This window comes from Sceloporus occidentalis, unplaced genomic scaffold, assembly GCF_023333645.1.
Source record: "Sceloporus occidentalis isolate IW3139 unplaced genomic scaffold, rSceOcc1.0.p SCAF_3, whole genome shotgun sequence".
In the NCBI taxonomy this organism is placed as follows: Eukaryota; Metazoa; Chordata; class Lepidosauria; order Squamata; family Phrynosomatidae; genus Sceloporus; species Sceloporus occidentalis.
Window position 1 is genome coordinate 142,230,335 of NW_028316983.1, and position 12,124 is coordinate 142,242,458.

Below are 12,124 nucleotides of genomic sequence, written 5' to 3' on the forward strand. Positions count from 1 at the left end.
CAAGATGTTGCTGGTCTGCCTGATGGCTCCCTCTGAGGCCGAGATGACAGTTGAGGAGGGAGGGGCCTCTTCCTTCAGGCAGTCCCTGATGTTGCTGGGTCTGCCTGATGGCTCCCTCTGAGGCCGAGATGACAGTTGAGGAGGGAGGGGCCTCTTCCTTCAGGCAGTCCAAGATGTTGCTGGTCTGCCTGATGGCTCCCTCTGAGGCCGAGATGACAGTTGAGGAGGGAGGGGCCTCTTCCTTCAGGCAGTCCAAGATGTTGCTGGTCTGCCTGATGGCTCCCTCTGAGGCCGAGATGACAGTTGAGGAGGGAGGGGCCTCTTCCTTCAGGCAGTCCCTGATGTTGCTGGGTCTGCCTGATGACTCCCTCTGAGGCCGAGATGACAGTTGAGGAGGGAGGGGCCTCTTCCTTCAGGCAGTCCAAGATGTTGCTGGTCTGCCTGATGGCTCCCTCTGAGGCCGAGATGACAGTTGAGGAGGGAGGGGCCTCTTCCTTCAGGCAGTCCCTGATGTTGCTGGGTCTGCCTGATGGCTCCCTCTGAGGCTGAGATGACAGTTGAGGAGGGAGGGGCCTCTTCCTTCAGGCAGTCTTTGATGTTGCTGGGTCTGCCTGATGGCTCCCTCTGAGGCCGAGATGACAGTTGAGGAGGGAGGGGCCTCTTCCTTCAGGCAGTCCAAGATGTTGCTGGTCTGCCTGATGGCTCCCTCTGAGGCCGAGATGACAGTTGAGGAGGGAGGGGCCTCTTCCTTCAGGCAGTCCCTGATGTTGCTGGGTCTGCCTGATGGCTCCCTCTGAGGCCGAGATGACAGTTGAGGAGGGAGGGGCCTCTTCCTTCAGGCAGTCCAAGATGTTGCTGGTCTGCCTGATGGCTCCCTCTGAGGCCGAGATGACAGTTGAGGAGGGAGGGGCCTCTTCCTTCAGGCAGTCCCTGATGTTGCTGGGTCTGCCTGATGGCTCCCTCTGAGGCCGAGATGACAGTTGAGGAGGGAGGGGCCTCTTCCTTCAGGCAGTCCAAGATGTTGCTGGTCTGCCTGATGGCTCCCTCTGAGGCCGAGATGACAGTTGAGGAGGGAGGGGCCTCTTCCTTCAGGCAGTCCCTGATGTTGCTGGGTCTGCCTGATGACTCCCTCTGAGGCCGAGATGACAGTTGAGGAGGGAGGGGCCTCTTCCTTCAGGCAGTCCAAGATGTTGCTGGTCTGCCTGATGGCTCCCTCTGAGGCCGAGATGACAGTTGAGGAGGGAGGGGCCTCTTCCTTCAGGCAGTCCCTGATGTTGCTGGGTCTGCCTGATGGCTCCCTCTGAGGCCAAGATGACAGTTGAGGAGGGAGGGGCCTCTTCCTTCAGGCAGTCCCTGATGTTGCTGGGTCTGCCTGATGGCTCCCTCTGAGGCCGAGATGACAGTTGAGGAGGGAGGGGCCTCTTCCTTCAGGCAGTCCAAGATGTTGCTGGTCTGCCTGATGGCTCCCTCTGAGGCCGAGATGACAGTTGAGGAGGGAGGGGCCTCTTCCTTCAGGCAGTCCCTGATGTTGCTGGTCTGCCTGATGACTCCCTCATATTTCATGTATTCTAGAGTTTTCCTAGCTGCCTTGTGAATTTTGCTTCACCAAAAAAGAGGTTTAAAAGTCAGACAGACAGACAGACAGATGCATAATGATAACTGTGGATCATCTCATATAACTCTTGGGAAAAAGAAAAGAGAATGAAATGCAAAAGTGTTTGGGAATTTCACCGACTTGATTCCTTGTTCCACTTGTTCTGCAAACATCCTTAAAAAACAGATCCTAAGAACTCCACTAATGAAGAATTATTTGTGCTTCTGCTTCTCTGCCACGGAATTTCTTCCTGCCAGATGGGGCAATTATGATAAACTGATGTGTATGTGGATATTTTATGTATAAGACAGTGATAATGAAAGCCAATGATACTAAGAACACCTAGGATGTAATAAGTATTCATAAGTGAGGCAACTGTTGTGATAAAAAGATTATGACAGAAACAAATACTTTGCTTCTGGGCTCTAAAGAATCAAGGTTCACCATGTGGTTTCACTGTCTATGTATTTACAGGAAAACATTTACACCACTAGAGGGCAGTCTCGTAATTTTTTCGATATAAGGGATTTTTCATTTTTAATTAAAAGATACGCTGTTTAGCAATATAGATGGATGGATCATAACTGACATACAAAGACAAAAGATTCCGCCTTGAAACAAAAATAACCCCTACCCATATGAATTGCACCTATCAATTATGCCCTCCTTTGTCAAAAATATTTTGCTAATTTACCATTTTTTTCAGTAAGAAATCTTTTCCTATAGATGAAGCACACTACTAAACCGTGGGTTCAACACTGCTCAGTGTTACTCTGTATGACATCTGTCACATACAATATTTTATTCACATTACTTAAATTGGTAGATAAGGCTTAATGCTGACCCACCATCATGTAGAATTTCTGGCAGGAGACTTCAACCACAGAAAGATATTAGTATTGTATGGTTATTCCAAAGCTTTCAAACAAATCCATTTCTGATTGAAAACTTACAAGCATTCCTTTTTCTGTTTATATTAAGGTGTTGAAGTTTGTTTTGAATTTGTTGCATGCGGTCTTCGAATATAGGTGCCAGTCACCCCAGAAATTAGTTTTATTTGTTCATCTTATCCTCCCCCACTCCCTTCTTAAATGACAGGACATGGAGGACATGAATGTACAGAATACAGCATTTCTGGGAGAGGGGGGATGGTGAAGAAAGAAAATCAGGGAGGTGCCTGGTATATGGGGACACCCTGCTTTATGAAAGTAATGAACGTGTCAGCCTGCAGACAACTTACCATGTGTAAAACAGCAGTCACAATGAATACCTTACAAGTCGAAAATGTATATATGTTTTTGTTTTTAAGAAATGTTAAACCATGACCTATTCAGGGATAAAACATGAAAATACCAATTCAATCAGATTATGCATGTAACTTAATAACACAACATACAAGAAAACATTGAAGCAACTGGGGAGTGGTTGATTAAATTATTGATTAAACACTATTTTGCTGGTGGCATTTCACATGCTGCAGTCTGCTCTTAATTGTTCAAGATAGGATGCAACAGACACTCCAACCAACAACATTCATTCAAACAACACATAGTGGCTTTTATTGCACGTATTGAAGCTTTGATGAAATGCAGTTTTAATAAATGAAGGACATTGCATAAAATTTATGGTATCTTTATGAAAAGGGATTTTGATGCATATATATTTCAAATATTTCCGACATGTAGGAGTTCTTGAAAAATGCACACTGCACTCAAATGGTTCATTTGACTATACATACATACATATATATATATATATATATATATATATGTATGTAAATCACAGCTACAAGTTACAGTATGCCTCAAGGTACAAATCATAAGGATGGCTATCCTAATTATTATCAAGTGCACTTATATACAGTATGTGTCACATAGGACTGTGCCAAATACATGAAAAAGCCTTATAAGCCAGCTACCCCTCTCAAGTGAGATAATACTTCTGATAAGAAATACTAGGGAAACATATTTATGATAGCAACTAGATCTGCCAAGACATTTTCCCTTTTTCTGGCTGAAATCCCTGTTTATAAGTGATGCTGTAGAAAGAGAATCATATTTTCTTTACCTACTTAGCTGAGGAGCAACATAAATGGACACTAAACAAAATTATCCTCAGTGTGTAATCTTTCAAGAATCTGAGATACATGTATACAGTCGCCCCTCCTTTCACATGGGGGATCCGTTCTGGACCCCCTTGCGAAAATGGAGTTACGCCTATATTCAAGCTCCATCGGCTTGAATATAGGCACGCGGCTGTGGGAGCATGCGTGTGCGCACCTTGGACATGCTCCCCATTATTTCCCCCTTCATTCATCCCTCATGCATAAACAAGGGACGTAGATTCCAAAACCACGACAATGGAGGGAGGACTGTAGTTTCTTTTCAGAAAGAGACAGACAGACAGAAGCCATACCAACATAACAAAATTGGGAAGAATGCTGAAAAATATCTTAATCTGCTTTCACTTCCCTTTTAAAAATATGTAACTTTACATTTATCACAATTTTACATTCAACCTAACTTTTACAGAAGACAGAACAATTATTGGTTAGTAATGAAGCCACGAAAGAGTTAACAGTAAAATACATGCCAAGGTTTTAATAAGGCTTAACAATAAAAGAAGAAGAAGAAAGCTTCAGCCTTCCACTTTCACTAGAGTTGTTGGTGGTGGTTTTTCCCTTGCTTAGGGCAATCCATCTGTTAATTTTGACTTGCAATGCGGTTAAGCTTTCTCTTTCTCCCCCTCCCTCCTCTGCACAGCTACAGCCAAACAGCCAAGAATAGCTATGAGGAGGCTGGCACATGTCTTACAGAAATAGAATAATTATTTTCCAAATGTCTTAGGAAAAGATCAATCGTGCATTTTCTTTGTGTGTTATTTTCTTTGGAGGGGGGAATCCTCACCGCCACTTGCAGGAACCTATTAAAGGCATAAAGAATCTTGCAACAAACTACTTTGTGGATAAAATTATCAATCACCTACCTTATGTACAAGTAATTTTTAAAATCACTGCACATATTAATTCATTTTTCAAAAAGTCTAGCATTGATTCCACAATAGAAAGGGAGGGAAAGAGATAGAAATCTATGCTGGCTGTGATAGAGATTAGTAAATATTCATTGTTAACAACTGATCTGCACTGTGACCAATCTTGATATTCTCACTGGGCCAAACTGGCCTTGTTTTCAATAAAATCAGAGAAGTAGCCTCTCCCTTGAGCCCTGTTAGACTGACGCTGCAGTTGGAACCGTCATCTTTACACAAAAGCAACGGGGCTGGGTTTTAGAAACGCAAAGCCTAATTGGGAGATCTTCATGGCTGTACCCTTGACATTTTTTAAAACCTCATAAAAAACAGGTAATAACTGAACTAATTAGCAGACTGGCATACAAACTAGTGTTGGTTGCTGTAGAAAGCATATTCATATTTGGCTTCAGAAAATGACAATAATACTAAAACCAACATCACATACAACTGCATTAATGTGATCTTCAACAATGGAGATTACCTGGTTTTATATACTATTTTATAATGCCAATACATTCAAGAGCCTGGCACAAATTTATTAATGCATTCTTAATTTTTTTTAACCTGTAATGCATTAAAGCCCAATCTCAGAGCTAGGACTGAAAATATATTATGATTCATTTTTAAATTTCAATTCTCATGTTGCTTATCCTGTGTTCCCTTGGAAGATGCTATGTGTAAATATAAATTTTGAACTAGAACACTCAAAACAGTTGCTGAACAGAAATCAAAATTAGACAAGTCCAGCAAAGAAAACATTATTTCATAACCCATCCCCATCACTCAGATTTACACATGATTACTTAACTAGCTAAAGATTTCTAGGCTTCATTTCTGTGTAAAAAGCAGTAAAAAGGAACTTAAGACTAGGAAATAATATTTGGGATCTAGCAACAAAATCCTTTCTTTACTAGTACAATTCCAGTGTCCTTAGCTAGCCAGTCATTAAAATAGGGATAGCTTAATTATTGAGTTTAGCATAAGGTATAGGCTATACTGCTCTTAACACTTGTCCAAAAAGATGTAAAAATTTTTAATGAATTACACATTCTGCCAGCATAGAGTTCTCAATAATGAAGCATTTATAATTTGATAAGATTGGTTCCATTGCTAAACTATTAAGGTGGAAAAGCTGGTCGAACTAGAAAATAAATCAGGACATATCCCCCCCCCCCTTTTTTTTTTTTTAATATAAATCAGTAGATATTTTCAAAATGCAATAGATGCAGAAGATCAGCATGAAAATTCAAATTAGAGCTACAGATTGTCAATATACTTTTCTGTAAAGGAGCCATATATTTAAAATAATGGTACCACAGATTTTGCCATATCAGTTTATAGAACACAGCAAACTTGTGGTAGAAAATGACATGCTAGTTGTCACAATGCTTGAAAGTGTTAACTATACATTTACAGTTCAGTTTTTTACACATGTACTATTTGCTTTCTCAGTTGTCAATATATGAAACATTTACAGTACTACATTTTTTGCAAAACTTGATGCAGTTGTGTTTATATGGAACATACAGTGGGAAGCCACAAATGCAGAACTGTATTACCACTAACTTGAAAAACAATCAGTAAAACTGAATATAGCCACCTTGCCTAATTAAAATACAAGTACCTTAATGCTCATAGTCTTTGGACTAAGACAGGGCTAGGCAAAAAGTAGAGCTGGCATAGGGCCAAATCTCTGGATAATTTACAGTAGGTCAGCAAGGATTTCTGACTCCCAAATATTTAATAACACAGCAACAAAATTACTCCCCTGCCATCCTAAATTATATAGTTGAAATGAAGCAAGCTTGAGGTGATAACTGGGACTGAGTTTCCTTCAGTTCGTGTGTGTGTGTGTGTCTTCAGGTTACCTGTCAAATGATGGAGACCCCATTAATTTCACAGGATTTTCATAGCCAAGTAAGCTTCAAGGTGATTTTGCCAGTTTCTTCCTCTAAAATATAGCCTACAGCACTGGGTATTCATTGACAGTCTGTCATCCAAGTACTACCCAGGGCTGACCCTGCTTAGCTTCCAAGATCAGACGGGATTTGGTTTTATACTCAAAACAAAACTCAAGCTAAGAATTATTTAATTCTAGATGTGTGTTTTTTGCATCATGTTCCTGTTGGTGGATCTAAGAAGATATTAGAAAAATCTGAGGTCTGCCCACCCCTAAACAGTTTCAACCAGTATGCCTAGAACTGCTACTCACAACTGAATCTGATGCTATGCTCCCTTGCTGCTACACTCAGATGTATCCTGGTAATCCCATAGAAATTTTGGGAGTGACCTAAAACTCAAGAGAAACAGACAGTGAAGACACAGGCAGGATACCATGGGCGAACTCTGTGGTATCCTGCCCACAGATCCTCCCGTTGCCAGCCTCAGTACTTACTTGGGCCAGCGTAGCTATGAGTCCGTGTTCAGAGGCCCACACACTGTTGAGCAGTGGAACAACTGCCACTGCAACCTTACCATGGCCGCCATTCTCTGTGAAGGCTCCAGTGTGGCCTGTGAAGGTGGAAACAGAGCTCCTGGCTTCAACTTCATGGCCAGGTGCGCCTTTCAATGTTGCAGGCCACAACTAGGGCCTTCACAGAGAATGGTGGCAGCAAGTACAGCAGAGCAAGGTGGCCTACAACATATGAAGATATCTCAGTAAAATACAATAAGTTATAAAATATTAAAACAATTTAAGACATCCACTGAAACACCTTACAGTGCCACATTAATAAAAATTATTAAAGCACAGAAAGTCCAGCACTTCTACTTATATGTAGTTATCAATACTTCATGCAAATAATCATATTATAGCAGTTAATATTCAAGATAGCTATGAATGTAAATAATATCCACATGCCATTTTTCCATGTGTTATAAAACCATAAAATAGTTTGGTAACTACATGGTATTTAGGTGCCTTAGAAATATGTACATACATACAAACAGCTTCATTTATATACCACTTCATACTGATCTAACAGTGTCTAAGCAGTTTACAACTGTCAGCTAATTGTCCCCATCAATCTGGGTACTCATTTTAGCGACCTCAGAAGGATGCAAGCCTGAGTCAAGCTTGAGCCTTGGCTAGTATTGAACTCGCAACCTTATGGTTTTGAGTGAGTGGCTGCAGTACAGGCATTTAACCACTGTACCACCAGGGCTCTTATTACAAAATGATTACTAAAAACCATACCCAGATATTTTTATCTTGAGTCCCTTTAAAAATAAATTTTAACATACCAAAGAACACAGTTTTCTATTTTAAAGTATGTTTGTATATACTTTACACAAGGAGTGAACATAGTTCAGTGTTAGACCTCATACTTTGGATATAAAAGTAACCAATTATAATTGCTGGTGTTGAAATTATCTCAGGTGGCAGGACTAGAAAAGTATGGTGATGCTGGAGAGTCTCTGCTAGAGAAGACAACATTGGGGTAAATTAGAGGTGAGCAACTTTGTGGGGGCAGTGGCCAATTTGCTCACCCTTAAGCAGGAAAAAGTAGAAATCTAGTCATGCACGTTTGTTTTCTACACTCATTCTGAACAACGACAACAAGTTTCATTTCTTCAATGTTTTCTAATGGGAAGAAGATTTTTTAAAAAAATGTCTGAGGTAGTGATAATGAAATAATAGTGTGTGGTTTACCTGTGCAAGTCGTCTCTTTTCTGTATTTAGTCTCTGTGGGTTGGGCAACATGTAGATTGGAGTGTATTGCACAAAACCTGAGCTACAAGTTCCATACTCATCTTCTGTTTCCTACAGAACAAAAGTTAGGATTGAAAAACCTTTATGCATGCACATACATATATACAGCACCAGAATTATTCTGCACAAACAGATGGAGAAAACATGTCGTAAGAAATTGAAGTCACCGTAAAGATCTTAAACACTGTAGTTCTATGTTATAGCTGCCAAATCACTTTTCAGCTAGAGGAAGTATTCACTCAGGAACAATTGTAACCCAATTTATACGTTTTGCTGTGAACTTGAGAAGGAAAGCAGTAATATTAAAGCTATTCTTTTAACAAATGAATGCTTCAGTTAACAAATAAAAACACTAATCCAAAGGTACAAAAAGTATCTTTATGAGATGCTTCCAATAGTTTTATATTGTTGCTCTTGAAAGTCAAAGAGGCTTTAGCATGCTAAAGTACTGCCACCATTTACAGATCTCATGAAACCTAAACAGACAACTACACTTTCTAAATCACATTTCTCTGGTAAAACTCATTTGCCTTAAATTCTCAGCTTGAAGCAAAGGCTTCAATTGTGATATCAAAGCAATCAGCTTTATGAAAACATACATCCTGTTAACGTATCTTTGAAGACCTCTGTTTTTCCATGATAAATATGCAAACAATAAAGAGATTATTCAAGTGGATGCATGGAATGACAGATAGTTGCCAGAGGGCTCGTTATAAAAAATGTATTGTTGAACAAAGGGCTAAGCATATTTCAAAAGTCATTAAAAACACAAATCTTGTGGGATTTGTAAGGTATGTGCTTCAAAATGAAGCAAGAAACAAGGTAAGAAATTACAAAGTATGTTACATACCTTGTGTTTCAACTTACTCTTCACCTCTTTTATTCCCTGTTTTGCATGATTTTTTGCCTATGAAAAAAGAAACAGAAAAAAAGAAGTAAGTGAATTTGCAAAACAATGGTTTGAAGAGTGCACTATGAGATGAAATTTAATTAGAAATTAAATATCTCGCATTATGTGGTATAATAAAGGGAAATTACTTCCTTTGTTAATTTCACACATGATTGCTAATAAGGTCTGAGAGCGGTAAGAGTTGAATTTTGGCAGATTCATATCTGGATTTCAAGAATACACTAATTAGGCCAATACTTCAGTATTTCTAAGATGTAAGTTCAACCACCTGTTGAGTGGGAAAAGGTTAGGTTAGTTGTGTTCCACATCTTAGCTGTTTCATGTACCAGAGTATTTCTCAGTATTGCCAGCTTTCATTGAATTAAAAGAATCAGCTTTTATTCCATTTTTTGGCATTTCAGCCTGAAACAAAATGAAAGTTATAGTAACAGCAAGTGCATTTCTATACTGCTTATCAGTGAACTAGCAATCCCTAAGCAGTTTACAATGTGTAAGCCAATTGTCCACAACAAGCTGGGTACTCATTTTACCAACCCACAAAAGGATGGAAGGCTGAGTGGACTTTGTGCCTGGGACTGAACTCACAACCTTGGGGCTGTGAGTGATTGCAGTACCTGCATTTAATCATCATGCCACCAGGGCTCCTTATACCTCCCTTTAATCTGGAGATAAAGTAACCATTCTTAGAGGCCATGTAATTGCACACACATTATCTAGGTAATGAATGCATTCTCCAAAAAAGTAGGGGTTCATTTAAAGAGAAGCAAAAGTAGTTTCATTAGGCACTCATTTGGATCCAATTTAGCTGTTGGATTTCCTACAATTGAAGCTCCAATGTATAGTAGGGGGTTTTTTGTGGTTTTTTTGCACAGCTTAGCTACTGGGAAAGACAGGTGTACAGGTCACTTTTTAAAAAAATAGTGATGTTGATATGCTGCCATATAACAAAATGTTATCAATATAGTTCACAATCTTAATAAAGATTGAACTGTAACAGGGACCGTCCCTCACAGTTACAAGGACTTGGGGACAGAAACGAGCTGCAGACAATCCATTCCACTAAACTGGTATTTTTAAGAAAGTATTCTCTCTCTCCACAGAAAGAGACTGCAAGCAAATGAGATGTGCATTCAAGGATTTCCAAAGATTATACCAGGGGTAGACAGCGTGGCAATCTATACATTTTAGAGTTACAACTTCAATAACTCCCACAGAGCATAATCAAAATCCAAGGATCTTAGATATTGTAATCAAGTTGATTACACACTCAAGTTTCTTCAGCATAAATACAATGTGAGAGTAGAGTACACCCAGTGATTCAATGGCTGAGTGGCAAATAAATCCCATGGATTCAATCAGTCAACTATAAATATGGCCAGTAATTGAAGTGAGGCCAAAGAGTCCTCTTTAGTGTGAAGTGTAGTGTGAAGACATTACAGCACAAATAAGCAGCATGCACACTCCTGTGTAGCCAGGCATGTGCATTCTATGTGCATATTCCATTTTAAACTATGCAGTGAGGACAGACTTCTAAACTGGAATACACATTTGGAAATGCATTGCTATAGAAAGCATGAATAGTTCTACAAGTCTACACATAAGTCTCTCTTATCCAAAATGCTCGGGACCAGAAATGTTTTGGATTTTGGAATATTTGCATATACATAATGAATTATCTTGGAGATAGGATTGAAGTCTAAACATGAAATTCATGTATGTTTTGCACACACCTTATACACATAGCCAGAAAGTAATTTAATACATATTATTCTTAATAATTTTGTGCATGAAACCAAGTTTGTGTATACTGAACCATCAGAAAGCAAAGCTGTCGCTATCTCAGACAGCCATATGGACCATTTTGGATTTTGGAGTATTCAGGATTTTGGCATTCCAGATAAGGGAAACTCAACCTATATGGGATATGATTTGTGCCCAGTGTTTCAGTGCAATGAGGTTTAGTTTAAGTACAGGCAGGGCCTGTATCTTTGTGGAGGCTGAGTGAACCTTGAAAAAGCCAGTTACTGATAAATATGGTGTTTTCCCATGGCAAAGTCTGAGAAGCTGCCATTTTGAGGTCCCACTGCATTGCAGATAATGTGTCAGGGCACTGTGGGGAAGTAAAATAGTGTCTGCTCCTGCTATCATCAATAGCAGCAAACACACCAATGTAGAAGGGAAACCCATCAGAGAGGACTTTGCCAGAGGATCCTTGCAATCAGAATCTAGTAGTGTTTATAAAGATAGGCAGATCCAGAATGAACAGCCTCAGGAATATAAGTGGGAAAACTGAAGGAGTATATCCAGTAGCGCAAAAAAGGGAATCATAATTTTCAACCAGTCTATTAATGAAGTGTATATAAATTATAAATGAGCACATGAATACACACAGTGTCTTTAATGTATTTACCTGGATTATTTTTCTTCATAAGTTCACTATGTATAATTAAAAAATCTCTTTTAAAAATGAGATTAAGGAACTTATTTATTTATTGATGACTGGGGCCTCAAAGGAAGGCTGTGATTTGGGAGAATAATTTTTTCAGGAAGGGAAGTCTGTCTTTCACATTTGACATTTAGGGATGCTTTACACACAACCTCTCCCAATGGTCAGACATCATCCATGTAAAATGAAGGAGTACAAAACTTACACCGTGCCATCTGGCTTCACTTCTGGCAAAGCACCAATTTCTGTGCCATAACTCCTTAGGACAAGCCAACTATTTTGGAGAGGAGGCATCTTTAGTATTAAGACTAGTTTAGCCAAGCAGTATGTAGCTACAGTTCTCAGGCATGTTGGCACCAAATCATGTTGGTGGTGGTGTATGTGTGGCTTGCTACTGGGAGAAATGGCAGTAGAATAGAATTGCTCTGGGTG

General features: G+C 39.7%; 1 protein-coding gene across 3 annotated transcripts in view; it reads right to left on the reverse strand.

Moving 5' to 3' along the window:
• Positions 1 to 12,124, reverse strand: part of DENND1B (DENN domain containing 1B) — a 216,040-nt gene that overhangs the window by 24,884 nt on the left and 179,032 nt on the right. For all 3 annotated transcript variants that reach the window (XM_089516491.1, XM_089516490.1, XM_089516492.1), the window contains 2 exons: positions 9,187 to 9,243; positions 8,277 to 8,387 (listed from right to left, as the gene is read on the reverse strand). In XM_089516491.1, the coding sequence (XP_089372617.1) occupies positions 8,277 to 8,387; positions 9,187 to 9,243 (168 nt within the window). The remainder of the gene's footprint in view (positions 1 to 8,276; positions 8,388 to 9,186; positions 9,244 to 12,124) is intronic.